The 24,099-nt window shown below is 55.1% G+C and overlaps 1 protein-coding gene across 2 annotated transcripts in view; it reads left to right on the plus strand.

Moving 5' to 3' along the window:
• Window positions 1-24,099, plus strand: part of ADGRA2 (adhesion G protein-coupled receptor A2) — a 114,503-nt gene that overhangs the window by 66,716 nt on the left and 23,688 nt on the right. For both annotated transcript variants that reach the window (XM_026658136.2, XM_029912921.1), the window contains exons 3-8: window positions 18,356-18,427; window positions 18,815-18,886; window positions 21,515-21,586; window positions 22,066-22,229; window positions 22,575-22,788; window positions 23,408-23,572. In XM_026658136.2, the coding sequence (XP_026513921.1) occupies window positions 18,356-18,427; window positions 18,815-18,886; window positions 21,515-21,586; window positions 22,066-22,229; window positions 22,575-22,788; window positions 23,408-23,572 (759 nt within the window). The remainder of the gene's footprint in view (window positions 1-18,355; window positions 18,428-18,814; window positions 18,887-21,514; window positions 21,587-22,065; window positions 22,230-22,574; window positions 22,789-23,407; window positions 23,573-24,099) is intronic.

A 24,099-nucleotide genomic window follows, 5' to 3' on the forward strand; every position in this document is an offset into this window, starting at 1 on the left:
CCCCCACCAGCAGCCCTGGCCTGCTTCTCCTTGGGCGCCTGCCTCCCCGTCACCCCCCGGCCCCGCCCGCCCCCCCCGCGCCCCTTCCTCCCGCGCTCCCGCCTCTCTTCCCCCCCCCCCCCCAGCCCCCAACCTGCTCCCCCCATGGCCTCTGCATCCCTTCCTTCCGAACTCCAGCCTCTCTCCTCCCCCTCCCCCCAGGCCTCTGCATCCCTTCCTTCTGAGCTCCAGCCTCCCCCCACCCCACATCCCCAGCATGTTCCCCCTTGAGCCTCTGCATCCCTTCCTCCCGAGCTCCAGCCTCCCCCCCCCCCCCCCCGTCCCCAGTTTGCTCCCCCTTGGGCCTCTGCATCCCTTCCTTCTGAGCTCCAGCCTCCCACCCCAGCCTGCTCCCCCTTGAAGTCCACAGTGAAAGTCCCATTGTAAATCCTCGATTACTGTGCGACCCACAAGGAAGAAAATATCCCAGTTGTTGGCTCAACTGGAGATATGTTTCCTCTTCCGCTCTGTGCTGGACCAAGCGCCCCCAACATGGCGCAAGGGGGCACTTTGTCTGATCTGAAGACAAAGGTGACCCCTTGTGGGTCATTAATGCTCCCACCGGACTTGATTTAAAGAGGAGAGCTGTTGACTCTGATGTCCTGACCTCGACTCCAGCTCCCTGCAGACTCAGATGGACTTGGTACCGTGGCTGAGATCAGTGTATTCACTTCCTGTCCTAAACTACTGTGTAGTATTGCTGTGTGCTGTTCAAATGCCTTGTGTTCCACCCTAGAAACTTGAGTAGTGGGTGACACATGAGCCTTATGTACCAGTGTGCAATGAAAGACACCTGTGGAAGTAGTAACGATTGCTGACCTGTAGCTAACTTTCCACCCCAGATTCAATAATATTCTTAAGCAAATTTTAGAAGCAAAGAACCCTTCCCAGCTGGAAACGGTTCAAGCCAAGATCCCACTCAGAGATGAGCAGTTCCAACATTCTCAAGGGCTGGAACAGGGGATGTTTCCAAGGGAACCCTGCCTGACCCAGGCCTGTAACTGTGCAAAAAGTGACAGTACTACAGCTATTCTTTAGCTGCTGCTAGGGGACAACTCTGATATGCTTTCTCCCCCGGTCCCCAACCTGTCAGAGGGAAGACGTGGAAATCTGCAGTAAAGCTCCTGAACAGCACAGGCTGCTCAGAGCTCAGGAGTGCTACTGGTTCCACTTGGCTGTTTGCACCCACTAAAGCCAGGCTGTAAAAGAGTCAGAACTTTGCTCTGTGCTCATCCAGGCCATGTAAAAGTGAGCCGAAAGCTCAGGGAGGCTAAGGAAAGGTAGGGGCTTGGAGAGACAGCACATGCTGGAACTCGTGCACTGGGGCGTTTGCTGACTGCACAGCCGGGCAGCGAACGACGTTTGCGATGCGTTTCTTTCCCCTTCCTGAAGTGCAGTTGTTCTGTTTGGATTGGACACTCGGCACTACGCTTAATGCCAGACGGAGTTGTCAGTAGATGAGTGTTAAATGGACGCAGGACAAAACCAGCGGGGAGCAGCAGCTGTTAAAAGAAGGGGGGGGAGGGGAGACAGCTTTGAAGAGAGACCTGAAGGAAAACATCAGCTGAATGTACACTCTAGTCTGTGTCAGTCCTTTCCACAGCCGGGCCATGGGTCTGGTGAGCAGGGGGAAGGGGACGCTTTCCCAGCATGCCCAGTGAACTATTGGGAGCCCAGGGGTGTGGAAGAGCCTTTTATGAGCTAAAGGGAGAATTCCCCTTTGTAGATCCATGTAAATTTCCATAGGGAACGTGCAGGGTTTCAAGGGCCCAAGGCTCTGCCGTGATGGATCACATCACGGGGCCATCTAGTCCAGTCTCCTTCCCCTACCAGTGACCGTTGCCTGATGCTTCAGAGGAAGGTGAAAACCCACGTCCTGTGCTTAGCTAGTTCTTGCAATGCTGTGCACGATAGGGTGGGGTGTAGTTCCTTCTGACCTCCCTCTCCTCCATCCCCCCACCTCCTCTTTGGCCCTGGGTTGACGGTCTTTCAGGCAATGAAGGGTTAATGAGCATTATGGAATCAAAGAGAGTTTGTTTCCTGTTCATTGGTGAGACTGGGTACCACTGACACCTGCTTTGTTATGCGTGAAATGCACGAGGAGAAAATATGAATGGGACCGACTGTGTGAGAGCAGGGGACCCCCGGGCGAAGTGACAAGGAACCATAAGCAGAGATGGTCAAGCCCAAAGCAGTTGTTTGGAGCCCTGATACGTAGCAGGATATTTCCCTTTAGCAGAATCCCACTGATCATTTCCTTTGTGCTTCCTCCATCTCCAGAAGCCTTCCCAGTGGAAAAGCCCTGTGAAATCAGCAGATTGACCCTGTCCAGACAGGTACGGGACGCGGCTTTATCTGCATTAACGCTGCTTTCCTTCTGGCATCTGTGATGAGCTTTTGAGCCAGTTCTTATTCAGTGCCACTTGGTCCCATTCTCTTCCAAAGCTCTCATGGTGAAAAACCTTCCAAGTCCTAGGTTGGTTTTCACCTGCCAAATGCAGAACTCTCAGCATCTTCACTGGTTGGTAGGGCCACAGTCAGGGTAGCACGTGAATATTCCCGCTGACTTCAGTGGGACTAGCTGTGTGGTTAAAATTGAGCGTTTGCTTCGAGGCTTTGTGATGGCACCTGGCTGACCGGGAGCATTGGGTATTCTGGGCTTTTCCTACTCAACTCACGTGTTCATGTTCATGGAAGGTGCCAGGTTCACAGCCCTGAAGCATGAAGGTCCTCTTCTTGTCCACAAAGCAGAGGCAGCAGGGCAAGCCACCCCCCCACACACACTGCTCCCTGTAGGAAGCTCTTCCTAGAGTGTGTGAGAGAGAGCTTCGTCACCATGGCCATCGAATCCTTGGCATCTTGGCTGAGGTCGCCTTCTGCGTGGTCACTTGGTGCCAGCTGTGATGGTCTTGTCCAATGGGAGCTGGACTTGAGCCATTGACTTGCTTTATTTAGGATGCCAAGCAACCATTGGGGGTAATTTCCAGATGTCAACTCAAGCCTAGGCAACAGGGTTAGATCCCCAGAAGATGGGGAAGAGACAAACAGGCTGAGTGCACAGCCTTTCATCCAGCAGCCTGATAGAAATGGCATGTTCAGTCCTTATTTCCAGGGAACAGTGTATCATTTGGTATTTTAGTTTTCCTCCAGTGCAGCGATCTCCTTTGCAATTTGCTGCAATCTACATAGAGTTGGCATGCTTAGCAGTGGTCAGTCAAGAGTTAATAAAAATCCCAGACCTCATGAAGCTGTTCCTCTTGACTCCAGCTTCCTCTGTAAAGAACTTGGGAAACCGAACATGGGTTGTGTTGTTTTTGTTGGCAGGGCAGAGTGTGTGCAGAGATGAGGTCATCCTGCGATGCGTCATGAAATATTTTCATAATCTGAATTTTGGCCCATAATTCTTGGTCCTCTTCAGACCTGAGGAAGTAAGGTCCCTGGAAAGGAAGGGGGTCTGCAGCCTGCATAGAAAAAGCACTGTTTTTACATCTGTGTGGCTAGCGATTGAATTGCTGCCAACGATCCCAAGGGAACTGAGTTTGGTGGCCTTAGAACTACTGCCAGTGGCTAGCAATATACATGACAAAACCACCAAGCAAAGCGTGGCTTGCTGGGTGCCTGTTGCTTGGCGATACCTGGGAATTAGCTGTTCTAGAAACTGCTGTGGCTAGGGGTCTGGAAAACTCGGGTGGAGAGTAATACTATGCATTGATTATCCAGTGCCTTTCATGCCAGGCTGCAGAGCTATTTACAAATTCATTAACCCACCCTATGGAATAAAGGATGTATTATCAGGATTACTCAGCTCCCCACTGACAGGCAGCCACCTCTGAGATGGAACACTGTATCAGCAGAGAAGAGGAAGTAAAGAACACAGTGTCCGACTGAAACGGCAAAGGGGGAACGTAGGGCTGCCGAATGTTCTTACCGGCGTTAGTGGTTGGCCAGGCACCGGGTCTAACATCCCAACTCTTGCTAATAAATAAATACAAATGCCATGGCATCTTGAATTACCCAAAGCAGGCCAAACCTCCGTGTTACGTTTGCAAACGAGATATGGAGACTTTCGCCTGTGACAGGACTGCACTATAGTGTGTACATGTCAATAGTTAGTTAATAGACAAGGTGCCAGGAGATGGCGCTCCGGAATATGTAGCATACTTGCTGGATTTTGTGGAACCCGTCGCACTTGTATGCTGTAAATGGCTTGGCCTGTGCAGCTCTTTACATCAGCACGTGTGATCCTCTCTGGTTCTGATTCAGCTCAGGTCATCGTAGTCATCGGGGCGTGATTGGGAGCCCCTGTGTTAATTGAGTTCTCGGGTCTCTGGCCCTGGTAAATGGATGCCCCCATTATAAAAACAAAAATCACCATCAAAATTTGCTCTTCTGGAATCCGAAGCAAGGTAGCCACGTTCCAGGCGGGAGGTTTTTATGGCCCAGCCATAAAGTAAGCCTTGATGCTGTTTAGAACAACTAGGCAATTGTCCTCAGGTATGTACAGTGCCCACCCGAGGCTCTGTCCTAAGGGGGGGGGAGAGAGAGAGAGAGTGTGTGTGTGTGTACACACAAGAGAAAGAGAGAGATCGGTCATGTCACTTGTCCCTGGCACGTTATTTTCTTCTCTACCCTGGTTAAAGCACTTGCTGTTGCGGGGGAGGTTGAAAGAGAGAGAGAGAGATTTTTTCCTTCTCTCCAGGTGGGTCCCAAGCTGGCTTTGGCCAGCTTAAGGGTGGTTCTCACCCTGGCGGTCGCGACTACCATCCCTTGCTGCCCAGCTGGGAGACTCGTTTTCTCTTGTAAGATGGGGCCACAGTCTGGGAAAAGCTGAGAACCCCTGAATTAGGGAAATGATCCTCCTTCATTGCCGGATTCGCACTGCCAGGTGCATTGGCCCTCATGTGCTGACTGTCTCGCAGGAGCAGGGACCATCTCACCACTCTGCCAGGAGCTCCGGCTCTGTCACACGCGGCTGAACTCTGCTCCAGATGGATGTTTCCACTTACACTAGAGCAGTTTCCTGTCGTGTGCTCTAGGCCACAGAGTCAGACACAAGGAAGAGGGCACTTAGCACCGTCGAATCAGTGCTCTTGAGGTCTGTCCTGACACACCTCTTGCTTCACAACTGCCCCCGTCTGCCCCCATAATACTGTGTGGTTGATCTCTAGGCCCTTTGCATCTGCTGCTTCTAAGGCCTGGTTTAGCAGCAGTTCTGTGTGTGGCCAGCAGCGTTTGCTCTCTGCTAGGTGGCCCCTGCGGCAGGAGCAGTTTGGGGCTGCAGTCCTAACTCCTTGTCTGTGACCAGGTCTCCCCACCAGGGCGATAGGAGGTCCTGGCTGCTTTCACAAGGTGGTTCCTTTGAGTATCTTGTTGCATTAGGTCGCGGCTTAAATCCAAAATGTGCTACTCCCAAAAACCAAAACAAACTCAATCTTTCTGCTTCTGGGTCTGTTTCCCAGCAATGCCCCCCAGAGATCCCCTTTCCCTTCTCTCTCTGCCTCAGCTTCCCTATCTGTAAAATGGGGAAAAGAGACCAAACATTTCAAGAAGGCTCTGAAGCTGGCCTGGCACCTTGAGATCCTGGAGGGAAGATGCTAGAGAAGGGCAGGTGGTGAGGTTTGTTCTCTTGCCCATTTGGATAAACTTAGGAGTGAAATGGATCCTGTTCTGAAGTTTGAAAAAGTTTGATTAACTTTATCTTAAAACAAACAAAAAAAAGTCACACTCCTCTCCTGCCACATCCTCTACTTGAATGCAGCCACCTCTAGGGTGACACGTGGCAGCCTGCGTAAGAGCCCACCACAACACCATACGGTAATTGGACAGGCAGTGAAGAGGAAGAGGACAGGAAGGTTGGAACTGCCTGTTAGCGCTCTGTAAACCCTTGGGGTGGACAGACTGTAAGCTGGTGTAATGTCCCAGCAGGAATATAGCAGGGGGCACTTCCCCATATCGCAGCCGGTTGGCGAGAGGGGCAAGGGCACAGCCCAGGAGATTGCTGTACATGCAGAGGGGGTGGCCTCCTTCTGAGATCCCAGCAGAAAAAACAAGCAGCACCTCCACTTCCCCATTAACTTTGCCGTCTCCGGCTTACAGCAGCTTGGAAAAATGCTGCTTCCAGACCCAAGAGGTTGAAGGGAATTATCAGCCTGGGGAGGAAACAAAAGCCCTTCAGAGATGTCTGCTTCCTGCTCGCTTTGGCTGGAAGAATTGTAGTCAGGGTCCCCCACCTCCGCCCCTTCACATTTTAAGGGTTTATTTTATTTTTTTAATTTTTTTTTTGAAGTAGGAAAAAAAACCTCCTGATAAAATCTGGATTTTATTCCTTCTTCCGAGTGCTTCAGCTCCTGAAACGCTTCCCCAGCAGCCCTGGCCGGATGTGCTGAGACGGCGCTCCACAATAAATTCAGCTTGCTGAGCTTTGGTAAAGGAGCCATTTCCTTGTGGCGTTTGGGATCGCCCTTTCTCCTGACCGCAGCCTTCCCTCCCTTACTTCTCTCTTCGGCTCTGTCTACACAGCCGAAGCTGTGCACAGGTTCAGGGCCGCCCAGAGGGGGGGGCAAGTGGGGCAATTTGCCCCAGGCCCCACAGGGGCCCCCACGAGAATATAGTATTCTATAGTATTGCAACTTTTTTTTATGGAAGGGACCCCCAAAATTGCTTTGCCCCAGGCCCCCTGAATCCTCTGGGGGACCCTGCATGGGTTAGCCTACCGGAGCTAGCTGGAATCCAGCTACTGCAGGTAACAGGACTAGAAGACAGTGCAGCGTGGGCTTCAGAGGCGGCTAGCGGGCAGAGTACATACTCAGGGTCCGTGCCGGGCTTGTATTGCCAGCTCTGTGCTGTCTTTAAGGCCATCTACATGTGTGTTTGATTTCCCCTCTCAGTAAATGCTGATTATTAATGAGGGAGACAGCTTTGTAGTTACTTGGGTGGCACTGGAAGGAGAAATTGACACGGACATTTACTGATTGTAATTTAATCTTTCCATGCCCGTGCCTGAGGGTGTGTGTGGGGGGGTGTTGCCCTCTTCACTGCAGTGTGTGTATCCCTCAGTCTTTGACTTTGGTGCAAGCCTGCTGTTACTCTGCAGCTGTGATTAGATACATGCTACAATCAAGCTAATAAACCGAATGAGTTTCCTCCAAGCTTGGCGAAGAACAAAGGCCTTTTGAGACCCTGTTGACAATGGCTGTGTGCTGTTATCACATGCCTCTGGTGCCTGGGATAAGGCAGCTCCAGAAACAACTTGGCCCATAGGCAGGAGCTTTCCATTGTAGCCTTTGCGAATTTCCTGCCTTTCCCTCGCTCCAGAACTAGTGCCTGGGAAATAGCCTTATCCAGCGGGCAGGAGAATATCGCAGAGGTGCTGAGCGGCTCCACACTTCAGACTGTGACCGGATTTGTCTTTTAACGGGACCTTTGCAGCCTGCTCGTTCTGAATATTTGTGGGACAAAAAGCACTTTGCCTACATGGCTGGCTCACCCACAAGTTACGGGCTGGACGTAGGGATGGCTGGGTGAGGCTCTCTGGCCTGCATTAGGCAGGAGGTCAGACTAGATGATCCAAATGGTCCCTTTTGGCCTTAAAAATCTCTAAAATGAGCCCCTGATTAATTTGTAGGCCAGTTGTTTGATGCTCCATATAATGTGACATCTAATTCCAGAGACCCTGCAAAAGACTGTTTCCTTCTCCCGTTGGTGATTGTGCTGACACTGCTCAGTGCAGCTGGGGTGTTGCTAGGTACATTGAGACGAGGTCAGCTCAAGTCAAATCCTGACCCTGTGCTCCAAAGGTGTGACTCTGACATAGGCAGGCGCTTGTGTTTACTGTGTAACTCACCCGAACGCTGCTTAACCGTAACATCACAGTTCTTGTATATGTCACCGTAAGAGCATGTGGCACTGAACAGACTGTGCCCAGCACAGGTTCCCTGCCCAGCAGAGCTTGCAGTCAAGAGGCCTGCTCCTTCTAAACCACTACCGACTCCATCTGGAGCAAGACCAGCCCTGATCCCCCACTGCTGACTTGGTGGTTCCCCTTGATTGCCTTGTCTCTCCCAGGACGGGGCCTGATTTGGAGAGATCCACTTGAAACAAGTGGGAGCTGCAGGTACCAGACCCCTCCCAGAACCAGACGCTCACTGCACTACGCCTGCAAGATGGAAGCCCCACTGGGAATATCCCTGTCCCCTCCCTTGCTGAGTGTCCTGGAGACTGAGGCTCCTACGGGGGAACCAGCGGGAGAGAGCAGGTGTGGCAGAGGGGTATGAGCCCCAAAGCACAACGTATTCCCCGATTACCCAGCTTAGGCTAAGCAAGGCACAGGGCCCTCGACACTGGCTCCTTTGTTAGCTGCTTCCTTTGCTTTGTCTTGTTCCTTATCTCGCTGCAATTAAGTAAAACCCTTTTCTTGGCTCCCCGCAGTTGAAACCACAGAACTCATCCATCGGCTCCTCACGTCTCGGTTCCTCAGGGCGTTTCTCTTGGTTTATTAGTTTTATGGACTTAGGTCACTCTCTATTTTACTTTTTTTAAATGATTGCCAAGGCCAGGGGTTGTTCTGGCTCCAGCAGTGGAGAGAGGTTGGGGGACAATAAGCACGTTCCAGCTGCAGAGGAAGAGCTCAGCTGTGGGGAATGGCAGAACCAGGACGTGCTCTGGCACCGTGCATACCAGTGAGGGGCAGGATCGTATCCAGAGTGACTTGGCCCCACGGATCTCGCTAGACTCACATTTCTTGGCTCCAGGGGCATGGTAACTAGTGGCCCGGGTGAGAGAGATTTCACCTTCTGGCTGTGGTATAAAGAAGCCAGAGTCCTAGTAACCATAGATTCACTCAGTTTCAGCCTGACCTCCTGTATGTCACAGGCCATTAAATTCCATCCAGACAGTTACCCCGTATTGAGTCCAGTAAGTTGTGTTTGGCTGAAGCAGATCTCCAGAAAGGCAGCCAGTCTTGGTTTGAAGAGATCAAGAGATAGAGAATCCACCACTTCCAATGGTTATTCAACCTTACTGTTTAAAAATGTGCACCTAATTTCTCATTTAAATTTGTCTGGCTTCAGTGTCCAGCCATTGAGTCTCGTTACTCCTCTTTCTGCTAGATCAAAGAGCTCTTTGTAGTCAGGATTTTTCTCCTCATGAAGGTGCTTGGACACTGTAGTCAAGTCACCTCTCAATCTTCCTTTTAAGCAGCAAGACAGATTGAGCTTTTAAAGTCTCTCGCTGTCGGGCATTTTCTCCCGCCCTCGAATCGTTTTTGTGGCTCTTGGCTGCACTTTCTCCAATTGTTCAGCATCTTTTTTAAAATGTGGGCACCAGACCTGGACACAGTGTCGGTCCCACCAACGCCGTGTACAGAGGTAAAATCACCTCCCTGCTCACTGCGCCCTTGGTTTTGTACATCCAAGGATCGCATTGGCCCTGTTAGCCACGGCATCGGGCTGGTTGCTCATGCTCAGCTGCTTATCCATGGTGACCCCTGGAGCCTTGGTAGGGGGGTGTTGAGTAGGGGGATGACACAATGTCCAGCATGCTAATGAAGAGCATCAATCAATCGAAATAGAAATGGCCGGCGGAACAGAGATGGTGACTTGGGAGAAATGCGGGGACACGGAGATGGTGCACTGCTGCATGGCTCTGGGTGGGCTGGCTCATGGCACTGTTTAGCTCAGTTCCGATCGCGCTTTACAGAACTCTTCTTTGAACTTTCTCTTCCTTTCCTCTGCCAAGGAACCGCTGGTTGTGAAAGACGATTGCAGCTGGAGACGGATGCCAGTGATTCGTCGCTGTCAGTGCCCCCAGAGAGCACGGGGGTGTGAGGTGCTGTCCATGTTGTCCTTGCCCCAAAGAGCCTGTCATCTGCAGAGAAAAGACAGGCAAAGAGTGGGAAGGGAGTCAGAGGCACCGAGAAGGGAAGTGACTTGGCCAAGGTCACCCAGCAGATCAGTGGCGGAGCTGGGAACACAGCCCAGGTCTCCTAAGTCCCCATTCAGTGCCCTGCCCGCTGAACCTCACTGCCTGGGGGAGGGAAAGGGTCTGTCTGCTGACCCCAAAGATGGGCTGGGTGCTCAGTCAGAGTGAGGGCTTCTGAGGGGCAGGAGATGCTTCGAGGCACTGCCTGCACCACGGGGCATTCCTAGGGGGCAGGAGGGGTGCAGAGTCTGGCCCCAGTAATACAGCGCGGAGAGGGGTACGTAGTGCCCAGCATGTGGAGAAAACGTTTGTCAATGCATGCTGGGAGGAGGTGACAATGTCTCTGAAGCAGCAGCATTGGGGCACCCCTGCCCAGACCAGGGGATTTTCCCAGCCCGTCCGCGGGGCTAGGTGGGATGCACCAGATGCGTCACTAGCACAGCTCCAGAGCTGTCCTGGCTGAAGAACTTCCCGACCTCTCCGGAGGGCAGCTTGATGTTGCCGAGGGAGTCATGCGGAGTTTTTTCGGCTGCTCTCTGCTGGGCAGCCAGTGGCCGCAGGCTGGGTGTCCCCTTTCCCTCCCCTCGCTGGTAAGAGCGTGTTTGTGCTGGCCCCGGGTCAGTGGGGCTCGCAGTCCAGTTTACTCAAGTGAACTCTCCAGGCATGAGGTCAGTTGTAATGGAAATAAAGCATCGTTTTCTCCCTGGCTGTGTCTCCAGGCCTGAGAGCAGAGATGTGTCTCCACTCGGGGGCCCTGCCAGGCAAAGTCTGGAGGCAGAGGGACGTTTGTAAGCTGTGGTGGGAAGGAGTTTAATGGAAGATGCAGTCAAATGGAAATTGGTTCAACCCATTAAAGCTAAACTACGTGGGCAGGTTTGGGTGCCAGGGACCAACAAAATGCATGTCCTTCCACCTGGAGGGAGCCCCGTGTCCGCATGGGCCATGGGAGTACGCAGCAGTGCATGGCTTGGCCTATGCTTCATCTCTTTTCCTCTGCAACAGTGTAGCTGCTTCAAACTGGAGTCTCCTCTAGGAATTTCTCCCCTCTCCAGCCTGGTGGTAGTAACAAGAGACTCATGAATCTCTATCGTGCCTTCCTTCCCAAAACAAGCTACGGAAACTGCCTCACTGGCATGCAGCTGCTTCTTGAGTGGAACACAGCCACTGATATGACACACACACACACACAAAAATCCGCGCATTAGCACAGGATGGGGGCGGGGGAGAGAAGGATCCCGTATCCAGCATCCAGCTGAAACTGCGGAGGAGGTTTCATAGGTAGGATGGAATTACCCGAATTGGTGGTTTGGCCAGTGCTCTGGATTCAGTGTGGAGGGTGGCAAAGCTGTGTGGAATGTTTCTGATACTCCCTTTGGGCCTCGAGACTTGGGGTGGTGAGAGAGCTGCCGGGGAGAGGCGAGGGAGCAGCAAGGAGAGGCTGAGCCCTGTGGACTATAACGTGTTAAATACACTGCAGGCGAGTGGCTGCCGCTGCTCCTGCCCCTGGGTACAGAGAGACTGCAGAGCTGCAGGATTCTCATGGGACATAAATTATACAATTATAGGAAATGTGATCCCTCAGCTAAGGTTACGCAGAGAGGGCTCAGGGCAGGAAATGGGACCCCTGGTGCAGATGGGACAGCCCCCTCTCCCTGCAACTGTGGCAAACAGATTTGGTACAAATGGGTGGCCAACAGCTTCATGTTACTTGAAGGGCCCAGGCCCATCTCACTACAAGGGCAGTGGGGGGTGTCTGAGGGGCGCAGCATGGCTCTGAATGCTGGGCTAAGGAGCTAGCCTGGTAGTGTTCTCCAGGGGGCATATAGAAGGCCCCAGTTTAAGAGCACAGGGACTAAGCTGTTTCCTTCTGTTGACATTCTCTGGCTCAGAAAGACATTCCCTTCTCCGAGACCATGTGTGCGTGGGGAACACGCCAGAGAAGGCTCCCTGGTGGGAAGGCGGCGTCGAAGGGCTGTGACGTTGGGCACGTCACTTATGGCCTGTTTTTCAACTCTAAAACAACAAGGAGTCCTTGTGGCACCTTAGAGACTAACTAATTTATTTGGGCATAAGCTTTTGTGGGCTAGAACCCACTTCATCAGATGCATGGAGTGGAAAATACAGTAGCAGGTATAAATACACAGCACATGAAAAAATGGGAGTTGCCATATCAAGTTGAGGGGTCAGTGCTAACGAGACAATTCAATTAAGGTGGAAGTGGCCTATTCTCAACAGTTGACAAGAAGGGGTGAATACCAAAGGGGGAAAAATCAGTTTTGTACTGCTAATGAGGCCAGTGGAATCAAGGTGGCCCATTTCAAACAGTTGACAAGAAGGTGTGAGTATCAGCAGGGGGAAATTAGTTTTCGTAGTGACCCATCCAGTCCCAGTCTTTATTCAGGCCTAATTTGATGGTGTCCAGTTTGCAAATTAATTCCAGTTCTGCAGTTTCTCATTGGAGTCTGTTTTTGAAGTTTTTTTGTTGAAGAATTGCCACTTTTAGGTCTGTTATTGAGTGACCAGGGAGATTGAAGTGTTCTCCTACTGGTTTTTGAATGTTACGATTCCTGATGTCAGGTTTGTGTCCGTTTATTCTTTTGCGTAGAGACTGTCCGGTTTGGCCAAAGTACATGGTAGAGGGGCATATATCACATTGGTAGATGTGCAGGTGAACGAGCCCCTGATGGTGTGGCTGATGTGATTAGATCCTATGATGGTTCCCTTTTCAACTCTGTTCAGTATGTTGGATTCAGAGTTCTTTTGAAAATCTGAACACAAGAATCACAATGGGATTGGTGGGGTGCTGGGCAGTTTTGAAACTCTAGCCTGGACTTGGAGCTGAACCCTTCTCTGGCCCTTAATTGCTCCGTGCCTCAGTTTCCCACTTTATAGATGGGAAGTAGTGATACCTGCCCAGTTTTGAGTAAAGTTCTTTCCAGCTAAGTGTTGTTACTGAGTATCCCCTAGCGCAAGCACACGACAGTTTTTAAAAGGATAATTTAAAGGAGGGACCTTGCACAAAAATGCAGGTGGGTTCTCCCAGGGTGGCTTTACCTTTGCTGTCCTCTTTAGCGCTGTGTGGATGGAGCAGGCTGCGCTGCAGCCAAGCACATTGGATGGGCTGGGGTGTGCGTCTCTCCCATCGAGTTGTCTAAGCAGAGAGCGGGGAGGAGAAGCAGTAGTTTCTGAGCAGGGAAAAGCCCAGGGCTAGAGAGCAAAGAGAAATCTAAAAGCCAAGGGTTCTTAACAGGCTACATAACCATAACCGACCCCAGGCCGCTCCAAGGACTCTTTGAAGCAGGGTTTAATGGGAAAGCAACCTCTGGGGCTTAGGGAACTGACCCAAGCATCACCTCCCCTATCCAATGTCTGCCTCTGCCAGGCTGGGTTCCTGGGGGATGGCCTATGGGTAATAAATCAGTCCCCATGTGTAAAAGCGAAGGGGGCTGAATTGTCGATGTGGCTCTGCAGATACAGGCAGAGACTTGGATTGCTGCCACCACGCGTGGAATGGAATATGCTGAAACTCCATGGTGGCTGCACTGCTGATTCAATCTGACACTGTTAGAGCAGCACCCACCCTGAGCCCACCAAACCCTGGGTGTGCTTGGATCTGGATCCAGCCTTGCTCCTCCAGCTTATCTCCCCCGTCATGGGAACGTCCCTGAATCGGCCATGCTAGCCCTGCTCCAGGATTGTGGAGTGTGCCTCCTGCGTCCAGGAGGAAGGGTACCCATCCTAGACAGTCTTACATCACTTCCATGACAGCACCGTGGCCTGCCCGTTAAGTTTTGCAGTTCTTTCAAATCCACAAGCACCAGGCTCATTAATTCCCAGCAAGCCGGGCTCTGCAGCACTGTTAGTGTGCCTGGGGCCGCGGGTTGCTGCTCCTGCCTCTTGGGGTTTCTTACTCACTCCAGGGGCAGCCTCAGCATTTGCATTGTGCTGCCAGGACTGTGTGGGTTTCACGGAGTAGGACAAGTAGCGGGGAATGGAGCCCCAGGTGCTCCCAGCAGGGCCGGATTCACTTTTTGTGGGCCCGGCGCCAAACATATTTGTGGGCCCCCATTGGGGAAATAGGGCATGTGATGGGGGGCGGTCCGCAAAGCGAGGGGCCGGTTGGGGGCAATGAGACGCAGCGCAGCAGGAGTGGCCCCACTCAGCCCAGCACAAGGGCGCTGTTTACAAACCCCAAACTGCTAGATGCACACTGGCCTACCCAGCCCTGTGCTGCCAGCGTGCCCCTTCCACACTGTCCCCCTGCCCGGTGCCCTGCTCTTATGCCCAGCACCCCCTCACCCAGAGACTTCCCCCACAGATCCCCATGCCCAGCACTCCCTGCCTAGAGACCCCTCCCACTGACCTCCCACCACAACTGCACAGCACCCTGCACACCATACCCCCTGCCCAGCTCCCCCACCCACAGATCCCTACTGTCCAGCACCCCCTTCACAGTCCCACCATCACAGCTGTACAGCGCCCCATATTCCTGAGGGAATTCTGCATCAAATTCTGTGCATAATATTTTAAAATTCAGAAATTGTTTTATAATAAATACATGTGGAAGCTCCACCATGGCAGTGGGGAGCACAGGCCACTGGCTGCATGGAGGTGGGAGAATACCCTGCAGCCTCCCCCACCCCCCTGGGACAGGGACTTGGCAGTGAGACTGAACCTGACCCTGACACAGCACAAGGGCCACAGAAACACCCTGGGGCCCTGCCCCTTTTGTGCCAGGCGCACCAGATGTGGGCAGGGAGGCTCAGCCCGGCAGCAGGATCCAAGTGCAGAGGGACTTAGTGTGGGGGGATCCAGATGGGGGTAAGAGGGTTCTGTGGGGGGGTAAGAGGGGTCTGTGTGGGGCAGTCTGGGTGCAGGCAGCTCAGTGGGGGATCTGGGTGCACAGGGAGGTGCCAGGTGCAGGGGCAATGGGAGTCTGCAGGGGGGACCAAGTGAAAGTGGTTGGAGCTCAGCGGGGGTGGGGAGTCTGGGTGCAGGGGAGGTGGGGTTGTTGTGCTTAAAGTACTGCACAGGATCTTTTCAGGGGGAATAAGGCAAATGCCACATTCATTGGGAATACATGTATCAATCAACACTGTATCATATGCATATGATCTATATTACACTCATGCACTCACATACACACACACAAACACACTTTGTCTTGTTGTTGTTACCAACTAGTTGCTCCCCTTAACTTCACTGGCCAGGTGAGTTAGATAGGGGAGGGGTGGAGCCGGGCTTCTGCCGATCCGGATCGATGCTCCGATGTTGACAAGACGAGACCCGGGGTCCTCTGCAAGACACCTTACATTTATAGCAGCTTCCCTCTCATGCAAATCTATACCAGATTCAAAATCTGTTTCTGTGTCAGTTGGTCCTTTGTGCTGCTTCCTTCTGGGTGTTGTCCCAATGCTGTTCAAACTGGGTGTTTCCAAAAGAAAGTGCTTGCTTCTAACCCTTCCTTCCACACACACGCCCCCCCCCCTCCCCCCAAGGCCGTCAATATGTCTGCTCTTCTTTAGTGAGCCCACTTGACAAGTTTGATTGTCCTTGGGTCTGGCTTCCATCCCCTCTCCAACTAGCTGTCTGGAGGTGCCTGCCTTCCACGCCTTGCTCATTCACACCTCATTCATTCAACATGGCAGTTGATTAAGGGTGGGGGGAGAGATCTTATTCTACTCCTAGCAAAAAGACATTTTTCTTCTACTTTAACTATCCTTAGGGACTATAACATTATACCAAGGCTTAACACAAAGTTTTCTATAAGTTTTTCTACATAGGGATCTGATACAAAGTTCGTATATCAAAGGACTTGATACAAAGTTGTATGAAAATAGCTTAATACAGGGTTATATGAAGAGGCATAATACAAAGTCATATAAAGTTATGTGAAGATGCTTAATACAGAGATTTATCTGCAGGGTTCATTTGGGTGGGGGTGTAGGTGGTTGGGGCTCAGTGGGGAGGGTGTCGGGGGGGCTCATCGGGGTGGTACAGATGCAGGGGAGGTGGGGCTTGTCAGGGTGAGGATTTGATGGGCCTGCTTAACAGGGGAGCCCCAGCTGCTGCCAAGGGGATCCGCATGCTGGACCCTCGTTTCCCCAATCCCAGGGATCGGCAACCTTCAGCACGCAGCCCACCAGGGTAAGCCTGGCGGGCCGGGCCGGTTTGTTTACTTGCCGCGTCCACAGGTTCGGCCGATCACGGCTCCCACTGGCCGTGGTTTGCCGCTCCAGGCCAATGGGGGGCTGCGAGAAGCTGCAGCCAGCACATCCCTCATCCTGCAGCCCCCCATTGGCATGGAGCGGCGAACCGTGGCCAGTGGGAGCCGTGATCGGCCGAACCTGCGGATGCGGCAAGTAAACAAACCGGCCTGGCCCGCCAGGCTTACCCTGGCGGGCCGCGGGCCGAAGGTTGCCAATCCCTGCCCTATCCCCTTCTCTTCCCCACCCCATGCCCCTTCCCCACCACTCCATCTCCTCCCCATCCCACCCCCTTCCTTCCCCACTGCCTCTGTCCCCCTGCCCTGCCTGCCCCACCACGGGCACTCACTGTTGTACAAGATGAAGGATGGCTCCCAGCACACAGAAGGGAGCTCAACCAGCACTAGGACCCAGAAGGTGGTGTGTGTCCAGCTGCAAAGTCCCCTGCAAAGTCAGTCTGGCTGTGCAGCTCTGCAGTCAGAGTAGGTATGCTCGTTCCACCCCACTCCCCCCCTGGCCCCACCCCGCCTCTTCTCTGCCTCCTCTCCCCAGGTGAGCATGGTGGGCCCTCCCTCCTGCCCGCAAACAGCTGATTGGGGCCGCGGGGAGGGGGGGAAGGGAGCAAGCTGTGAGAAGAGGCAGGGGAGGGGGAGCTTGGCTGCCCTACTGTAGCAGGAGCCTCAGTGCCAGGATCACCAAGCTTCTGCCCCCCGCAGGAGAGAGCGGGGGGGCAGAGAAGAGTGGCCCTGGCTGGGGTCCCCCCTGGAGTGTGGGCCCGGCACCATGGCAAATCTGCTATTGGCTCCCAGCGACACCACGCGCCATGCCTTGGGATGTGGCAAACCGTCAGCTCGTCCTGGGATGCACACCTGTATGGAAGGACGCCCTGGACTGTTTTACACGTGGGGACACCGAACACGTACGCATGGCCTGCTCGGCCAGTGAGGGGCTGCTGGGCAGACCCTTGTCCGCTGCCTCCTCTGCAGAGAGTCTGCAAACGCTCATGAGCACAGAGCGAGGCCCTGGCATCTTCCCCTCCTTCCAACCAGCAGGGAGCTGTAACAGTTTCCAACCTCGCTCCCTGTTCCCTTTTGAGAGATAATTAGAGAGAGATTGAATTGAAAGCTGCTAATGAGGTTCCTGCCCAGCACTTTGCAGCCCTGGCAACTCCTGGCTCTGATTGGCTGGGGAATCTAAACCCGTAGCAGGGACAACAATAGGGTCCCTTTCTGCTGCCCGTCCATGCAGGATCTCAAAGCACTTTCCCCACCACGTGGCCGTGTTCCCAAGAGGTTTATGTGCCCTGCCAGGCTGGTTATCCTGCCTGACTAGCGCGGTGCAGCCGTTGTGAAGGGCGTGCAGGCTCCTGCTCCCTTGGAAAGCAGTGCTGTGAAGTGGAGCCGCGAGGGTCCTGACACCCGTACTGGATAATGGGGCCGGCTGTAAGAAAAAGGCACCAGAGGAGTCCAGGTCAAGGTTATTTCAACCCTATCGTCTCTCTCAGACCTGTTCATCCGGCATGGCCCGGGATCCGCCTGGGCCCCGGGGTTCCTTCTGCCCCCTCCTGGGGGGAATGTCCTTGCCAACTCCTCCCCTCCAGCCAGGCCACTTGCTGATCAAGATACGTGCTTGGCTGCTGGGAGCGGCAAGGGGTCTCCGGCAGGCGCCGCTGTACTGCCCTCATTCCGGATATTCCCGCGTGAATCGAGCTAGGGTGGAGGGGGTGCCAGTCCAGTTCCTCGCAGACAGGCGCCCGCCTCATAAGCGGTGCCACCACACAGGGCACTGATGTCCCAGCCCCATTTTTCAGCAGCCTGGGAAGTCTCTGGAAGTTCTTTTCCCATCATAGAGAAGGTGAATGGATGAAGCCGTTGCTGGCATCAGCGCATCATCCCACTACCCTTGGGCAAGTGGAGGACGAGGAGGAGGCCCCTCCAGGCAGCCCGGCCTCGGGCTGTGGCATTGGCTAGGTGTACCAGGTGTTTGCCAGCTGGTGCCATGGCTGCCTGTCCAAGGGACCTTCCAGCGCTATTTGCACCAAGTCTGGGTTCCCCTGAGCTGGGTCGACACCACCTGGGGGGAGTGATCTGCCAGGAGCACTGTGCTAGGCTGCTCTGCCCCCGACCAAGATATGGAGCCTCCTGCCGGCCACTGGCTTCCTTTCTATCTATTTTCTCTCTCTTTTTCTCCAGGGACCTCAAGAACAACTTGATCAGCACGATCCAGCCCGGCGCGTTCCTGGGCCTCTCGGAGCTGAAGCGCCTGTAAGTGGGCCCGGGCCCCTGGTTCACTCTTCTGGGAGAGTCGAGCCTGCCGCTGGCTCGTGGGCGGGGGCCTGTGCACAGACCAGACCTCCTCCACGCAGGGTCCCCTCTCTGCGCCCCCAGCCTGGGCTTTGAAACAGCCCGACTCCGGGAGCTGCCTGTCCTGCCACTTCGCCCCACACACCAGGCAGGTGCTGAGCTCCTCCAGCAGTGCTGGGTGCACTCACAACAGCTGCTGCCCCGCTCTCAGCAGTGCCTGAATCTTGTCAGTTGATCCGTTTATACAGCGCTGCTCCATGCAGCACCGGAGGCTCCCCCCAGCAAGGCACAGCCGGCACCGGCTTCCAGCGCTCACACAGCTCTTATGTCCCTTCTGCTTGTTTCCAGAGACATCTCCAACAACCGCATCGGCTGCCTCAGCGCCAGCGTCTTCCAGGGACTCGCCAACCTCCTCCGGCTGTAAGTACCCAGGAGGGGCCCGTGGGAGGGGTGTGGCACTGAGGGGGGGCTCCCTGAAGGGCACCTGCCCGCAGGCACAGCGCTGGCCAGGGGCTTTCGGCTGTTGCGGAGCAGGACCCCCACACTTGCTCTGCCGGTCTTGCCCTCGTTCCCCTTCCCACCCGGCAGCAGGACCCTCCTCTCTGCTAGCAAGGGATGGAGCAAAGGCCAGCCTTTTCTGCCGCTCCATCTCGCTACCACCAGCCCTTAGTCTGGGACAGCCTGGCCCCCACCAGCCAGAGCCTAGCAATAGACACACTCCAACTCCTGAGTCCCCTGAGCGTCCCCCGGCCGTGTCCAGCCCCTGTTCCACTGGGCACTCACCGAATTACCAGCCCTGCTGTTCCCAGCTTACCGGTTACACCCGAGACTACAGCTCGGCGTCACACTCCACACTTAGATTTGTTTACAGAGGGAGCCTGTGCAAGTTTATTTAACGAGGAGCAGAGATGCCGATGAGAGCAAGCGGGATGTTGAAAACAAAAGGTTACACATATACACTAAAATCATCACATGCCTGCGAGAACCTAAACTTAGCTGATCGGATGTTGTTATGCCAGAAGAGGAAACGCTCACTCGACATCCTTCCAGCGTGTAACAGCCAGACTTGGCTGGGAGCTTCTGTTCGTGAAGTAAGCCCACTGCTTACTTCCTAGGCGATGCTACCAGGGTGTCCCCGTGCAAACCCCGAGAGATCAAAACAACCCTTTGATTTTTGTTCTGGAATTGGGCGCCCTCCCGAGGTTCCTCCCTGTAGATGTGCAATCGCCCGTTGGTTTCTGAATTGCGATTAGCTGGTGGCTCAGGAGGCAGAGGGGGATCCATTGGGAAGTATACAGTGCATCTGACCCAGCTGATAGATAAGCACCTCCTGCTCGTCAGGAAGGACCGTGGGTCACCTCCCAGTGCCCTGCTTTAACGCTCAGCCTTACGAACGTCATTTCCAGGATAGATCCGTAACTCCGTAGCTGTTAATGTCCCCTTATCCATTTGCCATGGCTGTGGTGGCCAGAGTGTTACTGGCTCTCTGTAGAGACCTCACATGCCCCCTTCAGTGAATTATTGTGCACATAACTGACCCAGAGATCCCTAAAAAACTCTGTGCACCCTCTATGCCCTCAGGGTCACAGGGGCACTAGCCCACCCAGGGTGCTGTCGTCTCTGATCTTCAGCCTCTCTTGGATTTAGACACGTGGGCGGGAGTCTGGATTGTGGGGAAGAAAGGAGGAGAGAGACCCCTGCCCCTCAGCCAGCCACTCCTTGGCCGCTCCCAGCCTCCCCCCGCAGCCTGCCCAGCCGCCTGCTTGCCCAGTGGCTCTATTAGCTCTCCAGGTCCCAAGCACAGAGTGGCTTAGCTCCTGGGGGCAGACGCTTCAGAGCAGCTCCTGCCGGAGAATGTGTGTGACGATGGCTGAATGGTCTGTCTGCCAGGCGAAGGTAGCACTCAGCGCGGAGCTCATTAAAGGCCCTTGCTGCTCAGCCTGTCGTGTGGGCTCCTCTGTCCCCACCTGTCTGGGGAGCTCATTAAGTGCAGCTTGGCGATTGTGTGCATTCTTGATCAAAGTGAGCTTTAAAACCCCAAGACACAGCAGCAAGCGGGGCCGGGCCTCTTGTTTTCGCTTTTCTCCATAAAAGCAGGCCAGGGAGGGGGGCTAAGCCGGAGAACAAAAGCTGAGCGGGACTGAAATGGCTGGAGAGATTCTGGGGGGAATTGGATTAAAGCAAAAAGCAAACTTTTGCCCTGAGTTTTCAGTGTGCATCTCTGTATAATCCGTGATGCTAGCGTGTTGAGAGAGTTTGTAAAGTGAGAGGGAGTAACTGAGCCCCAGGACTCCTGGGTTCTCGTCCCAGCGCCTGAGGACTGGGCGTCAAGACTCCTGGCCTTACATTTTCCAAAGTGACTAGTGATTTTGGGGGTCTACATGAAACCTAAAGGGCCCTGGTTTTCAGAGGGCAGTTCAGCACTTCCGGCGTGTCAGGCCCCTTTAAAATGTGTCTCATCGGACCCCCAGAACACTTGTGACGAGGTAGGCCCTTGGGTTCTATTTCTGGGCCTGCCTCAGACGGCGTCCCCGCTCTGTGCCTCAGTTTCCCATCTGTAACATAGGGATAATGGTGGTCACCCCCTCACCGAGGGAGTAGTGAGGTGAGGCTGAATGATGGTTTGGGGTGGTTGGGCTCCATACAGGGTGAGCTGGGGCGAATTACACAGGAGATGATGTGTGGAGTGTTCTGTCTCTATGGAACTCAGGGTGTTTATTGTGTCCGGTAGCCCTGCAATGGGCCAGGTGCCGTATGAACACAGCTCCCCGTCCCTGCACCGAAAGCTCTCTTTAAGGTCCCAGTTCAGCAGCCTTAGCAGTTGAGGCAAAAGCTGTCACATGCTCCCTGGAGCCAGGAGCTTTCCCGCCCCGGAGTGGGGTGTGGGGAGAGCAGGTTTTGCAGTCTCTGGAAATACCCATTCCCTGCCCTGGCTCTGCGCCGGGAGATGTTTGCACTGGAACTTGGCTTGGTGCGTTTGCCCAGCAGGTCAGAGCGTGTCAGCCAAACCTCTGTCACCTCCAGCCGGGTTCTTGTCTCCTCTCACAGGAATGTGTCAGGGAATATTTTCTCCAGCCTCCAGCCCGGCGTCTTTGACGAGCTGCCGTCTCTGAAAGTCGTGTGAGTATTTCGCTGAGAGGAAAGGGCGCGTCGCAAGGCCCCCCTCACCAGGGAGAGTCGCCCTGGCCAGCAGGGAGCTGAGTGAGAGGTGTGCACGGAGCCCTGCAGGGACCAGGCTCACACCCAGTGCCCTGCAGACGAGGTGTGCTCACACGTGTGTGCTCTGGCAGTTACACGTGTGTGCAGACTGGCACGGGGACAGCAGTATGCGTAGCTGCCCATATCCTGCCGCGATGGGTACACCCTCTGTGTGCTGCTCCGGTGACGCTCCGGCCTCCTGCAGTGAGCGTCGGGGGGGACAGGCCTCCCCTTCGAGGCCTCGTGCTGTTACCTGTCCCAGCACGGACTCCGGTGCCCAGCAGTCCCCAGCCACTGAAGCATGGGAATCCTGGCAGCAGCTGGGCTCACTCTGCCGAAACCTGTCTCTGTGGGGCCTCTGCCCTCCCTGACTCCAGCCCCTTGGGGTTTGCCTCTTCCAGTGACTTTGCCACCGAGTACCTGACGTGCGACTGCAACCTGCGCTGGATGCTGCCCTGGTCCAGGAACCGCTCGGCTCAGATCTCCGACAAGACGCTGTGCATCTACCCCAGCCCCCTGCATGCCAAGCCGCTGAGGAGCATCAGGGAGAGCCAGCTGCAGTGTGGTGAGGCAGCCTGGCCTTGAGCAGCACTCCCAGAGGGCTGGGGGTGGGCAGCGTGGAGTTTCTGAGGGCCAGCCCCTAAGCCGTCCGTCAGGCCTCTGACTGCCAAGGCCCTGGATAACCTCCTCAGCTCACCGCGGGCCTAGTGCCAGCCAGGCTGGTGGTTTCTGTGGCGTGGATGCCAGTCTGGCTAGGGATGGGACCGAGACCGCCTCCAGCCTGTGGATCATGACCCACAGGGGCCTCCGGTCATGACCGACCCAGGTGGGCTGGGCACCGCCAGAGGGGGCTCCCTGCCGTGCCGGGGAATGAGGTGGCTCACCCAGGTATCTCGGCCCTTTCCCACAGTGGGCGCTCCGGAGCTGCACACCCACCACCTGATCCCTTCGCTGCGGCAGGTGGTGTTCCAGGGCGACCGCTTGCCCTTCCAGTGCACAGCCACCTACCTGGACAGCAGCACCCGCATCCGGTGGTACCACAACCGGGTGCTGGTGGAGGGGGACGAGCAGACTGGCATCATCCTGGAGGAGAGTCTCATCCATGACTGCACCTTCATCACCAGGTACGGCGCGGGCTCCATCCTGCCCGGGGTGCTGGCCTGGGTGCTGGGCAGCGAGTCATAGGCACTGGGGGCTCTGTGGTGCAGCCAGTGTACCAAGCTGCTCTGGGCAGGGGCCCGGTTCCCAAAGGCTCAGCTCAGCCCTGGCCAGGGGTCGCTCTGGACCTTGACAGCTCCTGCTGAAACCGAGCCCACAGGAGCTGGGATTCCGGACTAAGCCTCACCTGGGGCGGGGGCTGGGATCTCGGTGCCTAACTCCCCTAGGTTCCTTTATAAATCCCAGCTGGGATTTTTATTTATGGGCTAAATGGCCACGTTTTCTTGTCAGCTGCCACGTCCTCATTTGAAATGATCCCTGGGCCTCGGTTTGGGCCCCCACCCCAAAGGAAAGGGACTGCAGGAAAGCACTGGGTGAGCCCTGGGGAGATGTCTCGCCAGTGGGTTAGCAGTGGGTACGGATGCAGACACGCCTCTGCCTGTCCCTCGATGGGGCCTAGGGCAGTGCCAAGCGTGTCAGCGAGCGCCGCTGCCCCTCAGGCCGGGGGAGGAGAGACGCTATGTGTTCTCCTCTCGTGGCCTCCTGGCTTCTCAGACGTGAGCGTTTGCCTTGTCCCCTCCCCAGCGAGCTCATCCTCTCCAACATCCACGTCTCTGCCAATGGCGAGTGGGAATGCGCCGTCTCCACCTCCCAGGGCAACGTCAGCAAGAAGGTGGAGATCGTGGTGCTGGAGACGTCGGCCTCGTACTGCCCGGCCGAGAGGGTCACCAACAACCGCGGGGACTTCAGGTCAGAACTGGGGCTGCCGCGCCCCGACTCCCACCCTCCAGCGGCACCTCCTGGTCGCTGCCCCACGCCCAGTGCCCAGTTACCTGTGGGGGAAAGGGCCTGGGGTAGGAGTGGCCTCTTCACGTTTCCTGCTGGGATCGGTGTGTGGTGAGCGCCCCCAGCAGGGCACTGTGTTGCTGGCACAAGGGGCACTGGGTTTCCCTGTGGGGCTGCTGAGGATACCGGGTTGCTGGGCCAGCTGCAGTGTAGAGGAGTCCCTTTCGCTAGCTGCCCCTACAACCCTGGGGGCATCGGGGGAGTTCCCTCCTCCTTCCTCCATCGGGATGAAGGGTTCGGCTGCCTGGGAGGATCGGAGGGCATGGGGGAAAAGAGGGTAGCACACGGTTTGCCCTGTGAGCCCAGTCCCCGGGTCCCTCCAGCCCAGCTTCCAACACCTGGTGCTTCTGAGAGGGGTGGAAAGCTGCACCGTGGGGTGGGGTGTGGCTGGAGATCCCTCCTGATGGATAGTTGGTGTCTGTTTGCAGAGT

The sequence above is a fragment of the Terrapene carolina genome, unplaced genomic scaffold (assembly GCF_002925995.2).
Source record: "Terrapene carolina triunguis isolate 2854851 unplaced genomic scaffold, T_m_triunguis-2.0 Scaffold53, whole genome shotgun sequence".
Taxonomy (NCBI): Eukaryota; Metazoa; Chordata; order Testudines; family Emydidae; genus Terrapene; species Terrapene triunguis.